Source organism: Alexandromys fortis, unplaced genomic scaffold (genome assembly GCF_014885135.2).
Source record: "Alexandromys fortis isolate MF-2015 unplaced genomic scaffold, M_Fortis_MF-2015_v1.1 scaffold_9, whole genome shotgun sequence".
NCBI lineage: Eukaryota > Metazoa > Chordata > Mammalia > Rodentia > Cricetidae > Alexandromys > Alexandromys fortis.
Window position 1 is genome coordinate 18924727 of NW_026067892.1, and position 27980 is coordinate 18952706.

General features: G+C 47.0%; 2 protein-coding genes across 5 annotated transcripts; both read right to left on the reverse strand.

Annotated features, from left to right (window-relative positions):
• Positions 1 to 264: 264 nt before the first annotated feature.
• Tysnd1 (trypsin like peroxisomal matrix peptidase 1) lies at positions 265 to 9005 on the reverse strand. Of its 3 annotated transcripts, XM_050141800.1 has the most exons (4): positions 7727 to 8972; positions 6088 to 6218; positions 4815 to 5000; positions 265 to 1028 (listed from the first exon to the last, which is right to left on the reverse strand). In XM_050141800.1, exons 1-4 carry the CDS (start codon positions 8893 to 8895, stop codon positions 811 to 813), a joined length of 1704 nt encoding a protein of 567 aa, XP_049997757.1. In that variant the 5' UTR covers positions 8896 to 8972; the 3' UTR covers positions 265 to 810. The 3 variants fall into 3 exon arrangements, with proteins under 3 accessions (XP_049997757.1, XP_049997763.1, XP_049997765.1); XM_050141806.1 differs by lacking the exon at positions 4815 to 5000 and having other exon boundaries at positions 7727 to 8983; XM_050141808.1 differs by lacking the exons at positions 265 to 1028; positions 4815 to 5000 and having other exon boundaries at positions 6129 to 6267; positions 7727 to 9005.
• Positions 9006 to 11259: 2254 nt separating this feature from the next.
• Sar1a (secretion associated Ras related GTPase 1A) lies at positions 11260 to 27321 on the reverse strand. Of its 2 annotated transcripts, XM_050140821.1 has the most exons (7): positions 27174 to 27321; positions 23167 to 23240; positions 22939 to 23058; positions 22458 to 22523; positions 18846 to 18949; positions 15796 to 15927; positions 11260 to 13322 (listed from the first exon to the last, which is right to left on the reverse strand). In XM_050140821.1, the coding sequence occupies exons 2-7, from the start codon at positions 23222 to 23224 to the stop codon at positions 13206 to 13208; spliced, it is 597 nt and encodes a 198-aa protein (XP_049996778.1). In that variant the 5' UTR covers positions 23225 to 23240; positions 27174 to 27321; the 3' UTR covers positions 11260 to 13205. The 2 variants fall into 2 exon arrangements, with proteins under 2 accessions (XP_049996778.1, XP_049996783.1); XM_050140826.1 differs by lacking the exon at positions 22458 to 22523.
• Between the last annotated feature and the right edge of the window lie 659 nt (positions 27322 to 27980).

The following is a 27980-nucleotide window of genomic DNA, read 5'->3' on the forward strand; positions in this document are numbered from 1 at the left end:
CCACTCCATCCACACCCGGAGCCCATCGTGAACCTCTGCACACTGAGGGCGTTCTGCATACACCTGCTGCCAGACCAGCACTTTCCAGGACCCTTTCCACACCCCGGGTGACATGGATGAATGTGGTTTGGGGCCAGGCTGGCAGACTAAGCACAGAGCAGTGGAACCTGCTGGGAAGCACAGCACAGGAGCGTGTTTCTTTGTCAGGTGCTGGCCTGTTCCCCACTATGCTTTTAAGGAAAAGCAGCCGGTATACAGAAGTAAGACCATTCAAAGTGTTTATTCCTCAGCCCCCTTCACACACACCACCTACAAGACCCCGAGTCCCAGGCTCTGGACTAGAAAATGAAGGCACTGTGTCAGAGTAAAGGCCTAGGTGGCTTTCGGGGATTTGCCTATGTACTGGTGTGGCAATGGGAAGGCACTCCTGTTATTGGCCACTGGGACTCTGGACTTCCAAGCAGAGGCCTCTACCTGCTGGGTACAGGGGTTGTCAGATGCCAAACAGGGATAGGGGGTGGAATGGGGTTGGATTGCCCTTTCTGCCCTATGGACTACAATCCCCAGAAGGCACAATGACAATGCCAAGCCTAGCTCCGGGAAACAGAAGAGACGGGCTCAAGAAAGCACCCCAATGTCGATCAGAAAGCCACCGAGCTGCACAGCACTTTGCTCCCGGGCAGTCAGTGGGTACAGATGAGGGGTGGCTTGGGGTGTGCCCTGGCAGGTGACTGAGATGTCACAGTGGCCACATCCATCCACTTCTCACAGCCATAAAGTGGTCTACCTTGTCCCAGAAGAGGGACAGTCTCAGAGCTTGCTCCGCGGGGCTTCAGGCAGGGGCCGCTGCAGCCGCCACACCACCCTGACTGGTTCAGTGGCGTGGTCCAGCTCTTGGAGAGCACCCAGGTCGCCAGTTTGGCTGTACTGCTTCAGGGCTGGCTGGAGCACTGTTACGGGAATGCTGAAGTTCAGGTGTGGGTAGGTGGCGCCCGTGTTGTTGTCCCGAGTGTTGCTGGCAACGATGCCTGTGGGGGTGAGAGCAATGGGGACATGAAGCAGCAGATGGGGTGTCCGTGGCACAGGGAGGATCTTCTCCCTGAAGAAATCTTGGGGACCCTCTGGGCGTTTGTACCCCCCCCCCCCGTGACAGGTGCTGAGCTTCCTGCCATGGCTTCTGCTCCTCACTCATACCTCACCACCACTGGTCACGCTCTCTCTCTTCCACACCATCCATATAAAACAGCCTAACTCATGCCTTTGGTCATCTTTCTCTTCCCGCCCCAAAGGGCAGGATTCAGTGTGTGTTCCTACAGCCTGTGCAGAGGCCCTGAAAACAATGACCAAATGAACCAAAGACAACAAGTGAGCCAGACTCACACTGCTCTGGCCTGCTCTGCTGGCTAGCTTTATGTCAACTTGACACAGACTAGGTCATTTTGGAAAAGCGAACCTCAGTTGAGAAAATGCCTCTAACACATTGGCCTACGGTGGCTTTTCTTGATTGATGTGGGAAGGCCAGCTCACTGTGGTGGGGCACCCCTGTCCCGTGATACCAGGGGCTCTAAGAGAACAAGCTGAGCAAGCCCTGGAGAGGGAGCCTGGAAGCAGCACTTCTCCATGGTCTCTGCGTCAGCTCCAGCCTCCAGGATCCTGCCCCGTTGGAGCTCTTGTCCTGACTGCCCTCTGTGATGGAAGCAATGTGATCTGTACTGAGTGTAAGCAAGGCACGTTGTTTTTTTTTTTTTTTAAAGATTTATTTATTATGTATACAGTATTCTCAGTATTCTGTCTGCATGTATGCCTGCAGGCCAGAAGAGGGCACTAGACCCCATTACAGATGGTTGTGAGCCACCATGTGGTTGCTGGGAATTGAACTCAGGACCTTTAGGAAGAACAGACAGTGCTCTTAACCACTGAGCCATCTCTCCAGCCCCCGGCACATTGTTTTTGATCGTGGTGTTTACCACAGCCCCACAAACTCCGAGCAAGAAGCCTCAGGAGCTTTTTGGTTTTTTTAAAGTGCATTTTAAGGGTTAAAGAGACTGCTCAGTGGGTAAAAGCATTTGTTCCTCTTGCAGAGGACCCAGGTTTGAGTTCCAGCACCCACAATGGCAGTTCACAACCAATGTAGCTCCAGTACCAAGGGGCCTGAAAGCCTCTTCCGACCTTCCTGAGCACCAGACATGTTCATGGTGCACAGATACACATGCAGGAAAAAATATTCATACACATATAAAATAGACAAATCTAAAAAAAAAAACATTTAAAAGAAATCACTTTATCATTACAGAAGGCTCAACTCAATACTGGTGCTCCTGTGTATTACTATCTAAATACAGATGCACTGTGTACCTTCACGCCGCTGCCCTCCTCTACATTAATATCGTCTGTCATCAAAAGAAAAAAGTGACAACTAAGCTGGCCTTGAACTCACGAAGGTCCTTCTACCTCTGCCTTCTGAATGCTGAGATTAAGACTATGCACCACCACATCTAGGCTTCACTGGACACTGGTTTCCAGTCCTCATGCCTCTGGTGCTGGGAGTATACCACCGTGACCATTATCAGCCAGGCACTATAACGCAAAAATCAGGAAGCTGAGCTGGCTCAGCGGGTCAAGGTGCCAACCCTGCAAGCTTGGTGACCTGAGTCTGACACCTGGAGCCGTTGATGGAAGGAGAAATTCTACTCCGGAGAACTACCTGGACCTCCACGCTTGTGCCACAGCACACCTGCATCTGGTACACATACACATACACACACACACACACACCAGTAATAAATAACTTTAAAATCACTGTAAAAGGGATGGAGAGATGTTAAGAGCACTTGTTCTTGCAGAGGACCTGGGTTTGATGCCCAGCACCCACATGGGGACACTAACTCTAGTTCAAGGATCTTATACTCTCTTCTGACCTCCTCCAGCATGCACATGGTGCACACACATACATGCAAGCAAGGCATTCACACACATAAAATAATCCTCACTTTTTACTTTCTTCTTTCTTTCTTTCGACAGGATTTCTCTGTGTAGCCCTGGTTGTCATAGAACTCACTCTGTAGACCAGGCTGGCCTCAAACTCAGAGATCCATCTACTCTGCCTCCCAAGTGCTGAGATTAAAGGCATGTACCACCACAACCCAGCTTAAATTAAAAAAAAAAAAAGAAAAAAATTCAGCTAAAAAATAATAAATAAATAAGGTTAGCTGTGATGGCTCATGGCTGCAACTCCAGCATTCAAAGGGCTAGATCAGAAGGACGGCTCTGAGTTCGAGATCTACCTAGGCTACACAGCGAGTGAGGGCCAGCTTGAGCTAAGAGTGAGACTGGTCTTGAAGAAGAACTTGCGCACAAGTGGTGAGACACCTGCGAGAGTCGTGGCTCACGAGGGGGTAGATTTAAATTCTAATCGCACGCTAGAACTTCAAATGAGAGCGTGCACACAGACCGCCAAGAGTAAGGTCGCTGGAGGAGACGGGAGCTAGAACAAGCTAAAAGCAGCAGTGACTGGCACGTGCAGGTCAAAGGGCGCTACACACACAGCCAGGGAGGCGCCACGCGGGGGCTGTTTGCTGTGCTACCAAAACAGACTCCAGTTTGGTGCTTTTGTGTCGTCCTCGTTTTTTAAACTGTGGCTGCCTTTTAACCCACGGCTGTCTGAATTGGCCAACTGAGACTCTGCTGCAATTGGCAGGGGTTAGACCATGAGAGCCGCAGCCTATGGGAATTCTGCTCTTTCAGGCACCGACTCTTGCAAAGCTAGGAAGGGAACTTAACAAAAATCTCTGTCCCTCTAAAGAACTCAGGACTCAAAGGCTGAGGTGGAACCCTGCTCCTTGGAGAAGCTGAACAGCAAGGAGCACACCTCAAGTCCCTCCGCAAGCCCTGTGCTTCTCTTTGGCCTTCCTTAAAAACCCTTTTCCACCCAGCTCTTCCCTACCACTTCCAGTAAGCTAATTGCTGGTGCAACCTCCTGACCACAGGTGAATCTTATCTAATCAAACACATCTTTGCATCCTGAAACAAATGTTCCAGAGTATAAACAAAGTAACACGCTTTAGAATAACAGTCTACAACAGTTTTGCCCCTTCATTGGTGTGTTTGGTGCTACACATCAAATGCTCAACCAACTCTGACTTAAAAAAAATCCCAACTTCATCACCAAAGCTTAAAAACTGGTGGAAAAAAAAAAAAAACTGGTGTACACCTGCAATCCCAGTATTTAGGAGGTAGAAGAAAGAGAATTAGGAGTTCAAGGCCATCCTTGGCTGTACATTACTTTTGAGGCCATCTCAGGCAACAAGAGACCCTGTCTCAAAGCAAAACAAGGTCTGGACAACCACACACACGGTAAAAGGGTTCCTCTCTCCTTGAGACATCCTGGGTCATCAATTGGCTTTGAAGTCAATCTGTTAAGTAGTGCCTGTCCATTTACCCCTGCCTGGCCCTCTATCCTGTGGTCGTCATGATCTCATTCACTATTTCACAAGCCCAGCTCTGCAGACTTTTGAGTTTCTGACACCCATCCCCCCATGACTAACCCAGCTCCTAAATTTCATAGACTAAATGGAATTTAGTGACTTACCTAAGGTCACAGCAGTGGCCAGGACCAGGAGAGGACCACAGCTCTGCCTCCCTAGCTAGCTCTGCCCTGCTCCCAGCTCAGCAGCAGATTAGCTGAAAACATGGGCTAACTCTGGAAACAAGGCCCACCGTCATCCCAGAAGGGGCTCCCAAGATGGATGCAGGGTATCACTGGCAGGATCAAGGCTCTGGCAACAAGGATATTGGGAGTGAAAGGAACTAGTTACCCAAGAGGTCCCCTGAGCGCGTGGAGAAGAGGGGTCCTCCACTGGAGCCACCATGCACGGCACATGTGGTCTGTAGCATCACTGGGGTGTCATCCACATGCACCACGGCCGACAGGATGCCCGAGGTCACCGAGGGCCCACAGGCCTGGCCAAAGACACCAAAGCCCACCACACTGACAGGCTCACCTGACAGACAGGGAAGGAGAGAAGCTGGGGACCTCCATTCTATGACACTTCCCCACCCTTTCCAAAGGTCTAGTCCTCTCCCCTTTGAGCGCCTGTTCACCCCCTCCCACATTCCTGGGCACCTTCCTCATGAACCCTGCAGGGAGATGAGGAATTCTTTGTGTTCCCAGTTGCATGGGTCCACCCACTACTCTGGGGCATCAGGCAGACCTCCAGTCCTAACTCCCTCACCAAACGGGGTAGTCACTTTGGAGGCTGTTGTCACCTAGCTCATATGTGTACTTAACATTTATTTCTCTCTGGGACCAAATCTCTTAGTGAAGACATGGTAACAGCAGCCATAAGGTAACTCCATCTTCTTCCCCCACAGGCTTGTGCCTCACAGGCATGTCACGCCCAGTCCTCACCACGCCAGGAGCGGCGGCCCCATTTGACTAAGGTGCAAACTGAGACAGGGTGCAGTTGAGGATCTAAGGACACCAGCGACAGAGCTGCTAGCCCAGAGGACCTACCTCTTCTGTCATCATGTGAAATGGAATAATTGGGACTGGAGATGCAAGTCAGCTGGTGGAACGCTTGCCTAGCATGCGCAAACCCTGGGTTGGCTCCCAGGACCCCATAAACAAGGTGTGACATCATACACTTGTAATAGAACTTAGAAGGAAAAGGCAGGAGGATCAGAAGTTCATGGTTATCCTTGACCATATCATATGTGTATGGACAGTTGGGTTACCTAAGACCCTGTCTCAAAATATATAAAATAAAGGAAGGACGACAAACATCTATACTTATGTAGTAGGGTCAGACTTCCACCTAAATCATGCCACTGGGGCTCCCAAGGCCCAGAACCCCATCCCACACTACTGCAGACCCTCAATAGGGTATCCATTCAGTTCAGCACTTGGGGTGTCTTGATACACTGGAAGTCTACAGTAAGATCCGCAAAACTCCACTGAAGCTCCCAACTCCTTTGCTTAGCAGGAACGGGAAAAGGAGCTAGCTGGCTGCCGGGTCTGGCATGGTTAGTGTCAACGCTGACCCCCTGGAGTCTGGCCGGGTCCCCCACCACATTGGACTCTGCCTTTACCTTCATGGAAGTGCTCGGTGGGAACAGGCAAGGGGACACCGTCCAGGTCCTCTTCCAGGCTCACCACTGCTATGTCGTATGGAGAGGTCTCCTGAGTGGCAAACACCACTCGTCCCCAGATTGCCACATTCCTGGGGACACAGGAAACAAGTGACAAGCTAGCCTTCTGATGCCTTAGCACTGGGGAGAGAGCAATATGAGAGACAATAAAAGTCAAGGGATGGGCTAGTTTCAGTGGCACACACCTTTAACCCTAGCACTTGGGAGGCAGAGGCAGGTGGATCTCTGTGAGTTCCAGGCTAGCCAGAGCTACATAAAGGGATTCTTATTTCTTTTTTTTTAAAAATTGAATTGAAATCAGAGCATAATGAACATTGATGCCAACCCTGAAACCCTAAGCAGATGTGCTTTACAAACTGTAGTGCGCTTCTATACACTGCTTATGCCTTGCCATAACAAGCACCGGATACCTAGGGAGTGCTGTGACCAGGCCTTGTTGACGCTTGTGGCTATTGTCTTCTTAAACCTACAAACAAGGCACTGGCATTATTCCCTTTAAATGGTACAACTGAGGCTCAGAGAGGATGAGCAACCTTCCAAAAGGTCACAGAGCAAATAAGAAGCCAGGGCAAACCTACCAGGATTCTGTACTCATAGATGGGCAGGAATGGGGGCGGGACTGTCTTTTGTTTGTTTGTTTGTTGAGACAAGGTCTCTCTGCGTAGCCCTAGCTGTCCCGGAACTCAGCAACTCGGCGTGTAGACCAGACACCAGGGTACCTTAGTTCAACCTACCCTGCTGCTTTCAGAAAAGCCTAGCAAGTTCCTTAAGATCAGCAGTCAAGGGGGACACAGTACTAGCCATCCTCCGTTTTCGCTATGAAATCATGGCTGTTCGGTTTGCCGCCTGTGGGGACTCGGGCAAAGCACGCAGGGCTAACCTCAGAAGTTCAGAAAGGCTTGGGCTGTTAGGCGAGGGCCAGGCTTAAAGCCAAGGTGCTACTCAGTCCTCAGTTCTGCACCTGGGGCTACAGAGGAACTAGGATCATAGAAAAGCATGCCAGGAGGCCAAGGGCACTGGCTCATTGCCAGAGCGAGAAATGGGGGTAAAGGTGCTTCTCTCTACAGAGGGAGTAAGGCGACAGTGAGAAGTCCCCGCATAGCTGCGCTCTGGGGTCACTCAGACTGTTCAGAACACAGCCATCTGCACTGGCCCGTTTTCATTAGGATAACCCTCATCTTCAGGTGACAGGGCAGCCCTGGTGACTCTAAGGGAGACCTCACCGCATAGGGCCATCTCATCACCTCGGGACCTTCATTTACCACTTACAATGTAGTCTTATGGGGTTTAAGTCCTTATGGTATGTGTTCCCTGGTCAAAGGGCTTTAATGGGGCCTGGACTGCAAAGCTAAGAGACAGAGGAGCTGCTCTGTTTCAGGCTAGTTGAGGGGCTCAAAGACACCCAGCTTGTGCCTAGTAGATTGCTAAAGTTCCACGGGGGCCCACTAGGAGACCCGGATCTGGAGATCCTCACAGTGTCAAAATGAACCGAGGTCTCTAACAGTCTCTACAGGACTAAGATTGTCTCACATGGCCTCCACACTGGTACCTGGTGAGGGGAGGCAGCCCTGGGTCTTACTTGGGGATGGCCGAGCGCACCAGGACCCTGGTTGCTTCCCGGGGAGCCACGTGCCGGCAAGTCACCACCAGGCGAGGCGCCACGGCCACTCCGGAACCCCACACAGTACCACACTCCACCAGCACGGCCGCAGCTGCCCACGGGGGTCCGAAGTCTCTCAGGGGCGGGCCCCACGGGGAGCCCACCTCGGGTGGCAGCAGCGGCGCCAGGGAGGCGGAGCCTGGATGCAGGCGAGCCAGCACGGAGCGAGCGACCTGAAGCAGCGGGGCGGCGGCGCAAAGCAACGTGAGGCCCACCCACTCGCGGGCCTTCCAGCAGAGCGGCGCGGCCACTAGCGCCACCAGCGCGCCCGCGGGCCGAGCCGCGAACACTCCGCCGCCTTCCGTGCCCGGCAGGCAGCGCGCATCGGTGAGCAGTAGCGGTCCCGCAGCGTTGCTGAGCACGCCGCGGCTCAGCGTGTTCAGAAAGATGTCCGGGCAGAAGGCGCCGAACGGAGAGCCGCAAGCCAGCAGCGGGGCGCCCTTGGCCACAGTCCCCAGCGGCGCCACGGCCACGGCCGGCCCCCGCCTCTCCTCCTCCGCCGCACCCGATCGCACCCGCAGCAGCGCGAACCAGCCGAGCGCGCGCAGCTGGTCCTCCTCCTCCTCCTCCGACACCGCATCGTCAGGCGCCGAGCTCACGAAGTGCCATTGCTCGGCTGCTTCGGCCCCGAAGAGTCGTGCGAAGTGGGAGCGGAAAGCAGGGCAGCTGATCAGCAGTAGTAGCTGTGCGGGCCGCGGGGGCTGGAGAGGCTGTGCCCGGGCCCGGCCGGTGGCGCCGGGTTCGAGGCCCACGCTTGCACACTGAGGTGTACACAGCCCCGGGAGCTCCTGCTTTGCGCGACCGGCGGGGCTGGCAGCCGTGGATCTCCACTGCACGTGCAGGCGCAGGTCATCGCTGCAACTGTCACCGGGTAGGAAAGTGGCACCCGTCTGGGTCAGGGCCGCGCTGCCCGTCCTCAGGAAGGGGGTGAAGATGCCCCCGTGACACAGCACAAGGCCTGGATTGCGGCTCAGGATCACCCCGCTGCAACTCCACGAGCCTATGTCGGACTGCCCGGCCCGCGAGGCGCTCACCACGCAGCCCGCCTGCTCCGCCACCTTCATAGAGGGTCCCCACTGCCGCCCCATGGCTTCCCCAAGACGTCGCACAACGGCTGTCACCTCAGAGCGACCGGCGCAAGCAACTGACTCAGGTCTCCTGGTCGACCCGATTGGCTAAGCCCCAAACGACCGCTCCTATTGGCTGGGCATGACGCCGAGTACCGATTGGCTACTGATGCTTATCCTTTCCCCGCCCTCTGGTTTATCCAACCTACCTGGGGCCCTTGGGAAAGGGGTTCTTAGGAGGAACGTCCTGGGTGAAGACGTGCAGCATCACAGGGAGACCGACGAGGGCGTCACTCCCTGGTCGAATTTCATACTTGAACGGCATATTAGTGATCCCCACAGCCTCTGCACAGCTGTAAGCAACCTCTGTCCCTGAAGGTGGAACAATAGAGACCAAGGGAACCCTTGGTGGATTGACTACTTTGAATTTTAAAGTAAACCCTATAACAATCCACCAGGGGGCACACGACTCACAAAATTGCTCCTAGGACAGCTATCAAAATTCCCACACCACCAATCTAGTTTTGTTTTTGAGACAGGGTCCAACTATTTAGCCCATACTGGCATCGAACCTTGACGATCCTTCTGCCTCAGCCTTTTATAGTCCTGGGATTAAAGCTGTACGCTACCACAAATAGGTTAAATTATCTAACCATACATTATACTAACTAGCGAGCACATTTCACGTGACGTTTCTAACCACCACTCAGGATTTAACATTGGACCAGGGGGATACTTTGTCTTGTAAAGTTCAGAATGAAAATGGTTCAGGTTTTGTGGGCTATGCAGTATTCACCTCCAAATACTCAGCACATAACCCTAACAGCCTCATAAATTATAATTTCATACATGGCACCACAAAATTGTGCTCCTCCACTATTCACAAGTGTGAAAAATCAAGACTGGAGAGAGGGCTCAGCAGTTAAGAGCCATCCATTACTGTGCTTACTGTGGACCCTAGTTCGGTTCCCAGTACCCACATGGCAGCTTACAATTGCTTCTCATTACAGCTCTGGGGTATCCGATGTGCAATTCTGGTGCCTGCTCTGTCTCCTGCTGCGCTCATGCAGGCTAACACATACATGTAAATAAAATAAAAAAGGTCACCACTTTCCAGATCATGTCCGAGGACAGGTGAGAACAGGAATGTCTGGAGAGACTTCACAAGCTCTTAGCGTAGTACCACAGCTCGAGAAGGATGCTTGGGTCAGTCAAGTATGTGTTCGTGTCTAGTAAGACTTCTAGCATTTAACTGTGAGCATTAATGAAAGTACAGCCACTTGTTGCTTTGTTGTGTAAACTTCTCTGAATAAAGTTGACAGTGCTGCTGCTGCTGCCCCGGTGAGCATACCTGATGCTTCCAATGCTGCTGGGGACACAACCTAGCTAATATAGCTGAGCAGGGCAGAACTGCAATTAAAACAGTCACCCCAGGGTAAGCAGTCTTGGTTTGCTGACACGGGTGACCACAGATCTACTTTCCCCAACTTCCTGGCAGTTAAGACCTTCTCTCTAGAACCCAACAATTTCCCCTGGATGCCCCCCCCAACCCTCCGACACCCTGTTCCTTATGAAGCTTTTCTGTTTAAGGCAGACCATAGTACAGCAATCAGTCAGCCAGCAGCTGTGGCTGACCTCAGTACTAGGCTCTCTGCCCCAGCAAACATACCCTTCGCCCGCAGAACCATAGTCTCTTTCCACTGCAATGGTGACCACAGGACACATCCAGCTCCATCCTTTGCCTTAAAGAACCTGCTGTGGCCAGGTGGTGGTGGCACACACCTTTTAATCCCAGCACTCTGGAGGCAGAGACAGGTGGAGCTGAGTTTGAGGTCAGCCTGGTCTACAGAATGAGTTCTAGGACAGCCAGGACTATTATACAGAGATACTCTGTCTTGAAAAACAAAGCAAAACAAACAAAAAATCCTGTTGTGGTTTTATTATTAATTTTTTTGTATTTTGTTTTTTGTCCTATGGTGCTTTCTTTTTTCTTTTTTGAGATAGGGTTTCTCTGTAGCTTTGGAGCCTGTCTTGGAACTTGCTCTGTATACCAGGCCATCTCTGCCTCCTGAGTGCTGGGATTAAAGGTGTCTGCCACCACTGCCTGGCTCCTCTGGTGCTTTCTATAAGCAACTGTAAAGGCAGAATCACAAGTGATGATTCACTCCAGTGCTGTGGAATAAGAGCTGTCAGTATGTTCAAGCAGAGATGGCCAACCCCAGGTCCAAAGCATATGCAAGGTGGTCAAACAGTACTACATTTGCTACTATCAGTGCCCAACCTTTTTCTTTCTCCCTATATGTAAGAAAGAACTTTTGTTTTTCCTCCCAACACAGGGAAAACTGCATGTTCACTCTGAACAAATCAATGAAAAAAAGAGGCAAGTTCATTTTAGCTTTTTATTAAAATGCTTAGGATACAGACTGACCTTCCTTTGTAAATGACAGTTTTACTTTTGCTGAAATAGGACACATGTACACTCTGATATACAGAATGGAGTCTCACTCAGTTCATCGGAGGCCCTGGACAAGGGGCCCTGACCCTCGGGTGGAGTTGTGCTCACTGCAGCAGCTTCTTCTGGCCACTTAAGATGGTGTCTGTGGGGCAGGAAACAGACTGGTGCCACTTTTCAGTAATCTCTTTCTCCGGTGGCCAGAATAAACCACTTTCACAAAGAGCCACCCTGGGCAGAGTCCAGTCTTCTAGCTTGCTATAGGGCGATTAGGGACAAATGAGGAAGACAAATAAGAAAACCAACACTGAGGCAATCACTGCCATGTGCCTGGACAGAGACCCTATGGGCAGCCAGCCTTTAGCCGAAGGTAGTGAAAAGCACACCCGGTACCTACCCTAGTTCACTCGCCGTCAGCTAGATTCCTTCATTAAGGTTTAACAACCCTTTCCACACCGACAGTTCTCATTCCACCTATTCGTGGGTGAACAATGCATGTACTTTACAGACAAGATACCTCACCAAGCCTCTACACTGGGAACCTGGCAGCATGAGAGAACACTGTCCCACATGCTCAGTGCTCAAAACTAACACGCGAGAACTCACTCTCCAGGAGTGTGCTACCCATCTTCCCTATCCTCTTGAGGACACAAGCCTGTCACAATGCAGCAGAATCATAATTTTCACCTAAGAACCTACCTCTCACCTTGCAGTAAGGGAAGCAAGAAGTAAGACACCCTCCCTTCTGCAGACCATCTACTCGCCTTTCATCTACTACAAGGGGAGAATATAAAGTTAACATCATGAAAACCCAAGACAACAAAATGCTGTAAAAATCACGTTCATAATCCTCAGAGGGCTGCTGCTTTCCCGCCAGTGCTCACTGCTGCCAGGGGGTGCCCCAGAGCCAAACAGGAAGACCATTTCATGTTTTCTCTGCTTCCTACTGGAGTGGAAAACAGGAGCCCACTGAATATATATCCTTGGTGCACTTGTTGCTACCAGAGCAGACGGAGAGGTCCTCTACCAACAGAATTCAGAGCCTTAAGCTGTTGACCTGTATCCCCTCCTGTTCAGAACATGTCCATCCCCTAGAATTACTCAAACGCTTCTGAGACACTCTTAGCATGGGGTCTACATGAGAGACGTTAACTCTTCCATGAGGCAAAAGTCACTTTTTATATCTACAGTGAAAAAGGCAAGGTGTTACACAGAGATGAAATTCCACAACAGTATAAAAGCAAAGCCTGCTGACCGCAAACTGCAAGTAAAGCTGACAATGTAACAATGACACTTTCCCACTCGACCACAGTGGAGACCGCCCGCCCCCAGTAAGGCCAAGGCACCGTCCTCTCAGGTGCCACCTCCAACAAGGCAGTTACACAGGGGAGCTCTGGCCTCCAGCGCGCTATCTGTTCATAATTTTATGAAGTACCTAAATTTCATTTACTAGGTTAAAAAAAAAAAAGAATAGAAAATCTGGACCAAGTAAATTGTGAACTCAAAAAGTTAGAGAAGGGATACCAATTACATTAACAACACTTTCTTTAAAAAATAGAATCACTTTCTTTTGAAATCAACCAGTGGTGAGACGTGTTTTTCTTTCCAGGTGTCCCATGATGGCACCCAGCTTTCCCTGGCAAATCCTGCCAGCCCAAGTCCCTGCACACTGACCTGCATCAGCAGGCAGGCAGTGTTACTTCCCACGAGTGGAGAAGAGCACATGTCACCACTGGGCGATGAGCGTAGACAGAGATGCATGGCTTCTCAACGCCAGACATGGTTGGAGAGCTTTCCTTGTTGTATTAGGAAAGTCCATGAGGAAGCTGTGAATAGGATCAGTCCAGAAGAAAAACTCTTTATTTTCACTGTCCAAACATCAGTCAATATACTGGGAGAGCCAGCGGAAGCCCTCGCCGTAGCCTTGCCTCTTGAGCACACTGCACATGAATACTTCCATGGGGCGGGCGTTCAGCTCTTTCAGAGACACATTTCCCTAAGGGAGGAAAAGCCCAGAAAGCCCTGTTAGGACCTCCACATGCAAAAGCACAAATAAACATAGACAGTAACTACAAAATATATCTGGCCATACAGATTACTTCTGCAGCCTCCAGTTTCAGAATAAAAATTAACAGCTTCTACATACTGCCTCATCCTGAAAACATGCTCTGAATACCCAACATTCATCTGGGCAGTTATGACAAGGAACTGTAAAGAGAACTTCCGGAACCCATGGACCCAGTATGTCCTCTGACAGACAACGAGCTTGAACATTTTAGCACATTCGTTAACATAAGCAATCAGGAATAGACACTGTCGGGCTGCATGGGAGACACTGCTGTGTATGTAGCACTCCTACAGAAAGGAGGAGGAAGCACTCACACCCACACTAATAAACACATGCAACATAGGCAGGTTTTCAGTGTAGCCCAGGGCTACCCTCAGTGTGCATCACCACACCTGGCCTGGAAGCATTTCTAGAAATAAACAGATAATGAGTCAAAACAAAGGATATGGAGCTAAGCCAGGCATGGTGGCGCACATCTTTACTCCCAGCCATCTGGAGGCAGTGGCAGGTGGATCTCTGTGAGTCAGAATCCAGTCTACAGTCCCAGGTTATCCAAGGCTACACAGAAAGACTCTGTCTCAAAAAAATAAATAAATGGGAATAATGTAAAAAAAAAAAAGTTCATAGACAACAGTTAAAATTTAAAAGCAGAAGACAGAACAGGGGAAAATAGCTTAGTGGACAATGTGCCTGATGCGCAAGGGTGAGATCCCCAGCACCCACATAGCTAGGCACGGTGGGACACATCTGTGATCCCTGTGCTGAGAGAGTACAGAACCAGGTTGATTCCTGAAGCTTGTTGGCTAGGCAACCTAACCTAATAGATAAAAATTCTTTCATTGAAAATGACAGCCGGGGACCATAGGAGAGGGGGCAAGGGGAGAAAAGGGGGAGTTGAGAAAAATTTATAGCTCATAAAAATAATAAAATAAATGGCAGTTTAAAAAAAAAGGAAAAGAAAATGGCAGCCAAAGTTGACTCAGGTCTTTCCATACATGAACAAGTAATGACACATACAGAAAGAGCCGGGTTTATATTTCTGTATTTTCTCTCATCACAGTCTGCTTTTCTAGACCAGAGCCTCTCTTCGCATTACAGGGCACACTAATGTAGGACATTCCAGTTCTATTTCTGGTTTTATTATCCATTTGCTATACAAACCTGAACAAACCACTATTTCCTCACTGGCAAAATGGGAAAATAGTTTCACATCTATCAGCAAGAAGCACCGAGGATAATGAGTGCTTTGATCTTTAATACCTGGAAAACATAAATAACTAATACTTTTTAAATATTTTTATTTTTTAATTATGCATATATATGTGTGTCTGTGGCAATGTGCAGATGAATACAGTGCCCATGGAGGCCATTAACTGATGTCAGATTCCCTGGAGCTAGAGTTATAAGTGGTTGCCCAACATGGGTACCGAGAAATAAACTTGGGTTCTCTGTATAAGTAGGACGTACTCTTAATTGCTGAGCCCTCTCCTCAGCCCCCAAAAATTCTTCAAAAGACTGAAGTCAAGTGTCCTGGCACACACCTTTATTCCCAGCACTGGGGAGGCAGAGACAGGCAGATCTCTAAGAGTTCAAGGCTAGCTTGGTCTACATAGACTTTGTTTCAAAATAGTAATAATAATTAATATTTTTAGTCTGGAAAGATGGCTCAGAGGTTAAGAACACTGACTGCTCTTCCAGAGGTTCTGAGTTCAATTCCCAGCAATCACATGGTGGCTCACAACCATCTGTAATGAGACCTGGTGCCCTCTTCTGGCCTGCAGGCATACACGCCAGAACACTGTATACTTAATAAATAAATTAAGTCTTTAAAAAAAAGTTTTGAAAAAAAAATTAATATTTTTAAACCCCAAAATAAACAAACATTAGTTAGCTGTTGGAGCTTGCTCCTCATGCCCCTATCCAGCTGGATTTGTTAGAGCAGGCCCTGATAATTAGCACCTAATAGTGGCTAACAACCATCTCTAACATCAGTCCCAGGATATCCAACACCTTCTTCTGACATCCGTGAGGACTGCATATTTATGGTGCACAGGCATATATGCAGGCAAAATGCCCATACGCATAAAATATTAAAAGAAAACTGCCATTTCTACAATTTCTTCAATTATTAGGCACTAGAAAACAGGTAAAGGAGGTAGGAGTATAGCTCAGTGGTATAGTACTTAGCATGTACAAGGCCCTGGGTTCAAGGCCCTTTTTCTATCACTGGGAAGGAGGAAAGGAAAAAGGAGAGGGAAGAGGGAGGATGATGGCTAAAGGATATGTCCTGATAAAACATTCACACTGAAGAGACCCTGAATCAAAAAACAAAAAAGGAAAAGCACTCATGTTTAAGTGCCGTGAGTATCCTCTTCACACCTCCTTTAAGACTTTTTCTTACCTTTCCTGTGGTCTGTCCATAGAGCCCAAATATTTCACGGAGTTTTTCTTCACTGATAGCATCTGTCCTGTCAATTTTGTTTCCCAAGATAAGAATTGGCACATTGGATATTGTTTCATCAGTCATTAAAGCCTAAAAACAGAATTAAAACAGCAAACAAACCCAAGTGAGCAGCTTAGAAAATGAAGGCTCATCACGTAACAAAAGCCAACCTCTATTGTTTGATGAGGCATCATGTGGTCCTCTTTTTTTTTAATATTTATTTATTTATTATTTATACAGTTAGCCAGAAGAGGGTACCAGACCTCATTACAGATGGTTGTGTGCCACCATGTGGTTGCTGGGAATTGAACTCAGGACCTTTGGAAGAACAGGCAATGCTCTTAACCGCTGAGCCATCTCTCCAGCCCCCATGTGGTCCTCTTTGCATCTGACGAACGGCTCATGTTGGCATTAGGTGCCAAGAGGATCACAAGTGAGATGCCCTGGGTTCATGTCTGTTAACAAACCCAAGGTAAAACCAGAACATACTGAGTGTCACAATGAACGAGGACAGAAAGTCAACACTAGCGTAACAAGTCATGCTTGAACAAAATCTTATCCAAGATTTGGAATTGAAACCAGGCTCCACAGAAGGGCAGAACTTGGTAGGTGGAAAGAAGAAAGGGTACAAACAATAGCTATGCAACAGTGTGAGAATTCAGGAAGCCACACTGAGCACCGCTTAACTGAATTAAGACATTTACACAGATGTGCAACAACAGATGGCAACTGACAACCCGAATGTTAAATCGCACTAGATCCTAAAGAATGTGCACCTGAAATCAGCAGATCTACACCTTCAGGACAGTAAACTGATAAACACTGTCTGTTCGCAGTGCTCACCTAAGAGAGGATCTGTAAGACAGCAGCAATTATTGGATTGAACAAGAAGGATTCTGGAAAGAATTGAGGAAAGGGTCTGAAACAATATATCAGACAAAAAAGGAGACAATGTGGGCATGGATTTCAAGACCTGATTCTCACTACAGGAAAGCAGAGTTGGAAGAACGTGTGTGCTTTTACCCTGAAAGTGATTAAAACCATTAAAGGAAACAAGCAAGGGGATGAGTGACAAGTTCCCTCTGGCATGCCACTGCATGCAGGGTAGTGGGAGAATCTACAACAATTTACAGGTTCCCAGAGCATGTCCAGGATGCTGGAGAAGAACAATCACTAGCTTCACTTCAGGAAGGGCCATCTAGTAGGCAGCACTGTGAGGCTGGAGCTCAGCAGGTGTGGGTGAGGGCACCACCATGCAGATGATATGGAAGAAGCATTAGACTAGCCTATTGAGGACCAAGCAGAAGAACAAGTGCAAGAGCTAACACTAGCTGGACATATGGAGCACTCTAACAATCTCAGCATTTGGGACGCTGCAGAAGAGGCCAGGCTGGTCTATACAGCAAGACTGTCTCCAAAAAAGACAACCAAATTAATAAAGCAAAAATTAAATCAAGAGTATAAAGTAAAAGAGAGAGAGAGACAATAAAGTAGGGGCTGGAGAGATGGTTCAGTGGGTAAGAACACTCTCTGCTCTTCCAGAGGATCCAGGTTCAATTCAAATGGCAGTGCACACCTGTCTGTAACTCCAGTTTCAGAGTTTCTGACACCTTTACACAGACATAACACCAGCGAGCATGGGATTGATTGATAGATGATAGAGAGATAGCGAGCGAGCGAGAGAGACAGACAGACAGACAGACAAAAGGCCAGGCGGGGTGGTGCCCGCCTTTAATCACAGCACTTGGGAGGCAGAGGCAGGTGGGTCTCTGTGAGTTCGAGGCCAGGTTGAGCGACAGAGTGAGTTCCAGGACAGCCTGGACTGTTACACAGAGAAACCCTGTCTCAAAAAAACCAAAGAAGAAAAACAAAGGAAAGAGATGGAGAGACGGCACTGTAGAGACGGCTATGTGATTAAGAGCACTGCTTTTGTAGGACTTGGATTTGGTTCTCAGTACCCAGCTCACAATCTTCTTTAACTCCAGTTCCATGAGATATGACATTTTCTTCTGGCCTCTATAAGCACCAAGCATGCATGTGGTACACATACATACATGTATGCAAATACGCATATAAAATAATTTTAGAAATAAAAACGACAAGATACAGGTAAAGAAATAGGCATTACAAAGAACATTACAGAAAGTCTGACAAAGGAGAAAACCCAAAGTGAGTAAAAAACTTGAGCGTGCTAGCGGACCACCAAAGTCCATCACATGACTCTGAAGAAGTAGATTTAAAAATATAAAAACTCAGGGCTGGAGAGATGGCATACTGGTTAAGAGCACTGGCTGTTCTTCCAGATCTGAAGTTCAACTCTCAGCACTCACATGGAGGCTCACAACCATCTATAACTGAAGTCCTATGAGATCTGATACCCTCTTCTGGAGCACAGATGTACAAGCAGACAAGACACCCAAAGACATAATACATAAATAAATCTTTTTTTTAAAAGTATAAAAACTCTCTCAGAGTTTCACTATACCAAGACTACATAAAGAGCTACCACAACAAGGGAACACTACTAACTAGGCTGGGACAACAGGCAGAAATGAGGAGTGTTGTGAGCAGCCTGAGCCATATGACCTAAAAACACTATTTATTCAAGTTCAAGCTGAGGTTCCTCAGGACATTGAAAAACTAAATCTCACTGGGTTAGAGAGATGGACCAGCAGTTTGTTGAGAGCACTGGCTGCTCTTCCAGAACCATCCCAGCACCCACACGATGGCTCATAATTGTTTATTATCGGTTAGCTCCATTTCTAGGAAATCTAGTGCCCTTCTCTGGCCTCTGCAGGCACCAGGCAAACACATAGAACTCATATACAGATTCAGACAAACTCTCACAGACATAAAATAAATACATCTTAAAAAAGGCAAATCCCATGTCTCAGATTTTAAAATCCGTTCTTCTAGCACTCTGACCACATTAAGTACTGGCACTACAGAATTGCAGTTCTTAACACAAAGGGCAAGAAAGGAAAAGATATATATAAAATAAAACCTACATTAAGCTCAATTTTGGATTCCACGAGGCGAGAATGATCCGCACAGTCCACCAGAAAAACTATCCCATTAATCGCTGGCAGATAATTTTTCCAAACCCGACGTGCTAAAAGACAAAATTTGTAGATCAACAAAACAGTTGACAAGTGAATAACGTAATGGTCTATAGAGTGAGATTTGCCAAGCTTACCACGTCCTGGCCGCCAATGGTAGTTAAAACAGAGGATACATATTGATGGCCTATGAGAAAATCCTGAGCTTTGAAATCTAGGAGGTTCTGCCTTCCTTGACAAAGGGTAAACCTAGCAACTCCATACCCATCTGTAACTTAGTGGCTGTCCCCTTCGTTAAAGTTTGCCAAAATCTCCACCAGTTCCAATGCTGTAAATGAGGAAATAATAAACTCACCAGTTTGGACCCTGGAGCTACCTTTGTTTGCAACCTCCAAGTTAAAACATGATAATATGATTTAATTGTTCATATAATTTTGGTTCCATGGTAATTCCTAATAGCTAATTTGTATGTGTGCTGACAGACTTGAAAGGTGGACCTGGTAGGTACTTGAAACTTTCAGGCCAGGTACTCAGTTTCCAATAATTAAGCAACGCTTTCTGTTTATCATTGTCCTGAGATATGCTCCCACAACATTGTGCAGCCTGGGCTGGCCTTGAACTCTCCATCAGATCCCCATTACTGAAATTACAGATCTGTGCCAACATGCCAGCAATAAATAATTTATTTATGTGATTACTTTTTTGTGACAAGACATGGTGAATGTTTCAAAGTAGTGCTTTAACGTACTATAATTTCAAGGCATTGGGGGTGAGGATTGGTGAGCTACATTCTCACAACTTAAGGGATTTGCTTTTTGAGACAGGACCTTCCCACATGGTCCAAGCTGACACTCACGTCCCTAGTGCTGGGGTGCTGGAATTGCAGACATGTGCCACCACACCCAGACTGTATTATATTTCCGGTGCTCACATGGATCACAAAGGAGGCAGATCCGCATGGTCGCCTGGCTGCCTCTAAAGTGGGGTGGGACAGAGACTGCAGTTTTCACTCTCACTCCTTGTCATACATGACAGTTTATCACAAGCCTGTGTGACTTTCATAAATTAAAATTTAAGAAGTCACACAAATAAAAATCATCAAGAAGCACAATACTGTAGTAACTCCTCTCAAATGGCAGTCACACATACACCTGTGTGTGATAGCAGCTGGGAGCCTGAGGTAGGAAGATCAAGAAGAGTTGAGGGCCAGAAGCCAGTGAGACGGCTCAGCAGGTAAGAGCACCCACCACTAAGCCTGACACCTGAGTCTAATTCTAGAGCCCACACAGTGGAAGGAAAGACTTGTTCCACAAGTCGCTCTCTACACGCCACAGGTGTGCTGAAGCGTGAAAACACATACACACAAAATAAATATTAAAAAAAAAAGTTAAAAACAAAATCAGTTCGGGGCTTGGAGGCAAGGTTCGGTACTTAAGATGGGGAGCAGGTGGGGATGGGGTGGGAACGGGATAGCTATGTAAAATAAGAAAAGATTATATTAAGAAATTCTTAATTTAAGCCGGGAGGTGGTGGCACACACCTTAACAGGACATAAAACTATAGCAAAACCCTGTCTGGGAAAAAAAAAAAAAAAAAAANCCCCCCGTTAATACGGTTTCTCTGTGTAGCCCTGGTTGCAGGGGGACTCTCACTCTGTAGACCAGGCTGGCCTCAAGCATTGAGACCAGTGAGTCTCTGCCTCTCAAATGCTCCCTCACAGGATTGCAATTAGTTTCTTTTCCCAGCCTTCTCAGAATATTCTCAAGTCTTAAACAGCTCACCCCTGCTCCCAGAGTTTTGCCAAATACAAACTGAGAGTCCATCAGACAAAAATACCCATTCTGGAGATCTCTAAAATACACAGAAGGGAGACTGGAGGTGTGGCTCAATGGTAAACCACTTACTTAACATGTACCAGGCCCCGAGTCTGATCCCCAGCACAGCAGAAAACAAGTCAGCAGGGGCTAGACATGACTCAGTGGTTAAGGGTGTGTACTGTTGGACCCAAGTTCAGTTCCCAGTACCACGGTCTGTAACTCCAGCTTCAGGAGGATTCAATGCCTCTGCCAGTACCTACATTCACATGCACACACCCCCCTCCCCCACAAAAACTTTTATAAATAAAAGCAAACTTTATTTATTTATTTATTTATTTATTTATTTATTTATTTATTTATTATGTATGCAATATTCTGTCTGTGTGTATGCCTGCAGGCCAGAAGAGGGCACCAGACCTCATTACAGATGGTTGGTTGAGAGCCACCATGTGGTTGCTGGGAATTGAACTCAGGACCTCTGGAAGAGCAGGCAATGCTCTTAACCTCTGAGTCATCTCTCCAGCCCTAAAAGTAAACTTTTAAAAAAATTGACAAGGCTGGAGAAATGGTTCAGCAAATAAGAACACTGGCTCCTCTTCCAAAGGACTTGGGTTCTATTCTCAGCACCCACCTAATAGATTACGAATGTCTCTAACTCTAGTTCTGGGGGATCCGATACCCTCTACTAGGTTCTGTGGGCACCAGGCATACATAGCACATACGGACAGCACATAAACATATACGCAGGCAAAGCACCCATAAAAATAAAACAATTTTGAAAATTTTATAGGTGTAAATTAAAAGCAAATAAACAAATATCCATAGAACACACTTTATGGGAATCTAAGAGACAGAGACATAGGCCAAATAAGGCAAAAAGGACTTAGAGCTGAGCAAAAAGGTATTAGAAAATGTCTCAACTGTCCCAAATGAGCAGAGCACACAAAATACCAGTTGAAAGGGGTCATAAATACCCAGTATTCTTCTGGAAATTTTTGAGAAATTTAAAATTAATTGTTAAGTAATAAAATCTCATATATTCACATCCTACTGAATAAAGTATACAAAACAGACTTGGTAACTAAACATAAATATGATATTTTATGGCCAGCCTGGTCTATGCAAAGTTCCAGGCCAGACAAAACTATATATTGAGATCCTATACATGTCATTGAGTAGACAAAACTTTCTCAAATGATTCATAAAATGAATAGCACTATGTACTAAAAGAGACTAGCAAATCTGGACAAAATCTATAAACAAACAAAATTCCCTGTATATTTACACTTTTTTAAACACAATTAAAATTAGAAAAACTCAGGCATGGTGGTGCATGCCTGCAATCCTAGCACCTGGGAGGTGAGAGCAGAGCACGAGGGAACTCATGGAAAGCCTGGGCTACATACATGAAACCTGTCTCTAAAAGAAAAGCAGACGAAACAACCTCACTGGAGTAGTAAAACTCTAATCCTAAATACAAATAATATACAAGGTAAAATGAGGGCTGGTGAGACAGTTCAAAGGATAGAAGTCCTCGCCTCATTGGGATGGGGACCCGAGCTTGAGTCCCAACAAGGTGGATGAAAGAACCAAGTCCACAAAGTTGTCTCCCAACCTCCACACCAGCACCATGGCATGCACACCCCATACATTATGCATGTGCACACACAATTTTTAATTTTAAAAAGGTTAAGTGGTACACTTCTGTGCCACTGTGTCTCAGAAAATACCCTCAGTCTCTTACCTTGTTCATGTCCACCAAGATCAAAAGTGGTAAAAGTCATTCCAGCAATTGTCAGCTCTTCTGAGGCTAAAAGTGCCAAAAACAAAACAAGAAGGCAAAAGAAATAAACTTCCAACCAAAAGTCCAAGTGCTAGTACTAAAAACCAGTACTAATGCAAATGTAATTACATTTTCATGTTGTTAAAAGGGCACAGGAATAGAAATAGTCTTAAGCTAAAAGCTTCTGTTTTTCTTTTCTCCAAAAGTTTTCTGCTTAAGATCAGATATGGAAGCTGTATCTCATTACGGAACTGGTCAGCAAAGTCAGTGACAAAGTTCCAGAGACGCAGAGTAACTGACCTGAGTGTATCAAGAGTAACTTCAAAAAATTCTGGTTTCAGGGGCCTCACCTCAGTTGTAACAGAATTACATGAATTGGAGACTCAGCCTCCACACATGACACTGCCCATCAAAAGGTCTCACCTGGTATTCTGAAACTTACTGGGATGCAGTGTTGGTACGTGCTGGCCTAGTCTGTCATCTTTCAGCATGTGAAGAAGAGTGGTTTTGCCTGCATTGTCCAAACCCAAGAATACAAGTTTTCCAGATTTCTTGTAGAGTCCTACAAGAGAAAAGAACGCCTTAATGTTCTTCCCACCAAAGGTCCCTTAGGTATAAATTGAGGCAACGTAATTGCAACCTGTAATTTAGTTCATGAAAATGGCTTTACCTAAGAACTGGAGCACACTGCTGAAGCCATTGTAGATCCACTCAAAGATGAAAGACATTATTGATGTTTATAACCTGTGTAAAACATAAAAATAAAATAACTTTCTATGTGCCTTATTCTCTGGCCATGGTACATGTTCACAGACCCAAGTTTTCTAGACTAGGAAAGCTGGAGACATGGCTCAACAGTTAAGAATGCCTGCTGCTCTTCTAAAGGACCCAGATTTGACTTGCAGCACCCACATGACTGTTCATGTTCCAGGGGATCTAATACTCTCTCCTAGCCTCCATGGTAAGCATGCATGCAAGCAAGCAAAACCCTTAAATATATAAAATAAAAATCAATCTTGTGCCAGGTAGTGGTGGAGCATGCCTTTAATCCCAGAACTTGGGAGACAGAGACAGGCAGATTTCTGAGTTTGAGGCCAGCCTGGTCTACAAAGTGAGTTTATAAGACAGCTAGGGTTACACAGAGAAACCCTGTCTTGAAAAACAAACAAAAATATCAATCTTGCAAAGACCAACTAATCTCCTTCCCCCTTGAAACAGGTTTTACAAATGAAGGGAAGCCTCTAGAATTTTCTTATCTGCAAATTCAGATACTCAGAGAACGGCCTCCTTTACTGTGAGACGTATTCGCTCCAGTCAGCTGCCCATTCACTTAGATAACCACTGGTGCCTACTAGTTGGCAACATTCTTTGGAATTCTATGTCTTTAATAATCAAACCAAACTGGGCTTTAATCCCAGCACTTGGGAAACAGAGGCAGGAAAATCTTTGACCAGCCCTGCCCATACTCATTTGTAATACAGCAAGAGGCTCCAAAGCAAGTAAATATCTTATTTGTTCTTTTGAAACAGTGTCTCAACTACATAGCACTGGACTGCTGGCACAAGCCAATTAATACAGGCACCAACACTACTTTTTCTATTTTCTATAGACTTAGAAAAATATACAACTCAAGGCTACTGACAGGCATATAAATATAAGCTCTAAGTGTAGTTAAGAGGAAAGGATTTAGAAATACTGAGAAACGGTAAAGATTCTCAGAGATCCATTTCCTGAACGTTTACATCAGTGCCTTAGTTTAGCACGGAAAAGAAAAACCACACTTTTTCAGGACAAACTTTATACAAGATGCCGCCAACTGCAATCAGACAAAACTGTCATGAACAGTAATTGGAGGATTGGTTACCCACAAAATATGTGTGTCTATACAGTGGTATACATGTATATGTTCTTTTATCTTTTTAGTGATAAGATCTTGCTGAGTTGTCCCAGGCTGGCTTCAAACACCAGGGCTTCAGCATCCTGAATAGCTACCATGTGAAGCCTTACCTATATTCTTCCAATATGCAGATGAAAAGCAAACTAGCTAGTTATTGGGGTTAAGCCTATGGCCTGACCTTAGAATCTACTTCATGCTTAGTCCATTCAGCTTTCAGAAAACAAGAACAATGTTTAGTCAGAGGTACAGACAGAAAACTGTGAAACACAGACCACATTTAATAGGTTAAGAAATAGCCAGGAAGGGTACACACACCTGTGATCTCACCATTCAAGAGGCTCAAGAAGATCACAAGCTCAAGGCCAGCCAGCTTAAGCTATACATCAAAACCCTGCCTTCTCCTGCCCCCACCCCCCCCCAAAAAAAAGGAAAGGGAAAGGAAAGAAAACACCCTGGAGCCAGGGCATTGTGGCCTGTACCTATAATCCCAGCACTTAGAAGGCAGAAGCAGAGTATTAGGAGTTCAAAGACAGCCTCAGCTATATAGTGACTCTAAGACAGCTTGAATCCTGAGAGATCTCATCTCCAAAAATAAATGAAAATTTTAAGGGAGGGGAGGCTGAGATGTAGCCCAGTGCTAGGAAAGCATACTTAGTTAACATACATAGCCCTGTGTTTGATTCTTGGCATTGACAACCAACCAACCAACCGAACACACACGGGGGGGGGGGGGGGGGGGGGAGAACGACAGAGATTGCTTTATCTTTAAACTTAGCACTTTAAGAAGTCCAGTAACAAGTATATACTTAAGTTTAAACAGTTTCCCAAATGAAACATCCTCCCTTGTTTTTCTCACGTTATTTTTGGAGAAACACAGTTCATCTTTAACAGGCTATCACTCCCACTGTGGTCAGGCCTCACAACCCAGCACTTCTAAATTCACGTGTACTGGTTTGCCGCCAATAGTATAGGTACTTCTAAATTTTTTACTACTTTTTTAGAAGTATTCCCAAGATGGGTAGGGCGGTGTAAACTTTAGTCACAGCACTTAGGAGGCTGAGGCAGGAAAATGAGCTTGAGTTTGTAGCAGTTTTGCCTATATATAGTAAGTTCCAGGCCAGCCTGGGCTACACAGTCAAACTACTTCAAAAAAAAAAGGGGGGGGGGGCTGGAGAGATGGCTCAGTGGTTAAGAGCATTGCCTGCTCTTCCAAAGGTCCTGAGTTCAATTCCCAGCAACCACATGGTGGCTCACAGCCATCTGTAATAAGGTCTGGTGCCCTCTTCTGGCCTTAGGCATACACACAGATAGACTATTGTATACATAATAAATATTTAAAAAAAAAAAACAAAGAAAAGGAAAGCAAGTATTCTACATCTGCTTAATTTTATGCATCACTTAAGGAATTTTTTTTAAAGTGGCAACTGAATTATTTTGATTTTCTAACTTATTTTCCTTTGCAGTTTTTGTTTTAAAATCCCCATAAATTCTTTCCACTAAAATGATATAGAAAAAGTATCAAAATGAACTCGTCAGTGATGCTAAAAAGTAGCGACTCCTACCAGATCCCAGGAGTTGGGTTGCCCTGCTGTCCGAGGTTGAGTAAATGGCCTTGCTGACTGCTCTGTCCTTGAGATCTCAGGATCTGAACCAACTCACGTTTTAGCAACCTTAGAATTTACACAGTCCCTGCACTATCTCTCACTTCATCCTTTCCCCAACTCTCTCAAGAAGGGATCTCTGGCCTCATTTAACTAGACGAGGATGTGGACACTCTTAGGCTACTTGCCTTTTCGAGGCTGTGTGGCTGAAAGTGTCAACTCCAAGGACTTAAAACTCTCACCTAAAACCGAAGCCTTTCCTGCTAACGTAAAATTCCAGTCACAAACCTTCCGAAAAAGGAAACTTACTTCCCTAACTTACCACCTACACGATGGTATTTTTCCTAAAGAACATTCTCTTTTTCTATTCTTCATCTACTCTATCATCTATGGAATGCTAAGAAAACATTAAAACCAACAACACTATTCCTGAACCTAAAGTAAAAACTTGCAATTATCAAGACTGGTGGAAACAAACAAAAGCGAAGTCCCCAAATGACCACTAGCCAATAAAGACGTACTCTTTACTTGTACGTATTCCCTCCAGATGAACCTGGGGTAGAAGGCAGCTGGTTATAACCTAAGGAACTATACGTTGTGGCGAGGTAAATGTCAAAGATCAGCTTTCTGCCAATTCCTCCTAAACCTCCGTCTCAACCTGAGCAGATGGAGCCAAATACTGGGAAAACACCAGAACAGGAGAATACCGAGAAAGGGTCTTTGTTACCATCTTCGCCTGGGCAAAAATGATGGTATCGTTCGTTCATCTATGATACACGCCCGAGAGGGAATTTTCCCATGCATAGGAAAAAAGGCGAGGGTGTTGGTGGAAGGAGTGAACACTGGATTCCAGACAGGGCGTCGGATGCCCAGAGGCTGAACGTGGGGCTCATGGCCCTCGGGTCTGCAGAACCCAAGGCTGAGCTCCCAGGGCTCCAGCTAGCCTCACCGAGGACCGAGGCTCCTCCGCCACAGAGGCCACGAAGCCGTTCCAAAAACCCGAACGCCGCCACGACACCCCGCAGCTGCGGCCCGTCCCCGCCCAGAGCCGGCCCGCGGAACCGCCTGCGTGTCACTTCCCCCCCACCCAGCCCCTCCACCGCGGCCCCCGCCCTTCGCTGCCGCCCGCCCCGAGCCCCGTGCCCCACTGCCGCCTCTTCTGCTGGGACCCCGACTCACGGCCCGAGGAGCTCCTCCCGCGGTGGCTGGCGGCGCGACCCTCCCTCAGAGCACACAGACCAGCAGTACCCGGGACCGCCAGCTACGCGCCGGATGTGCGTCACGCCCCTCCCACGGGACTTCCGTGGCACGCACTGGCCTCGCCCCCTCTCGCGTCACGGCGTTCGGCCGGTGGGTACCGCCCTACCAGCCACTCAGGCCGCGGAGGGGCGGGCCCAAGAAGTGACGTACGCGCCGGCTGTGGCCACGCCCTCTCCCTGAAGTAGCACAAGACGTGGCAATGCCTGTCAGGCGGCCAGGGCTTCTGTGCCCAAGTGCAGCAGCTCCTCCAGCCCGGGAGCTTCCAATCCCAGCGCGTTTCCAGATGCACCCAGACGTCAGAAGTGGTGGCTGCTGCTTTTTATAGGTAGACTGTAGGACAGTAGAATTGACCTTGGTGACCTCAGCCTTGGTGGGTGCCACCAAGACGTTGTTTAAGTTGTTTTCCCTGCCTTAGGAAAGCTTTTATTATTTTTTTTTTAACTTAAAAAAAAGCAGGAAGAGTTTATTGAGCAGTTCCAGGCAGTACACTGAGTACCTGGGTTGCTTCATCTAATTTAACACTCGTTACTGTTCTATGAACTACGAACTATGAACAAAATATTTAAGTAGGGCTCGCAAAATGGTTCATCAGGTAAAGGCGCTGGTTTGCTGTCTGGATTAGCCAGGGCTCTTAAAGAGCTGTCCGGGCATTGTGCTGTACACCTTTAATCCCAGCCCTTGTGAGGCTGAGACTTAAAGATTTCTGAGTTCCAGGCCAGCTAGAGG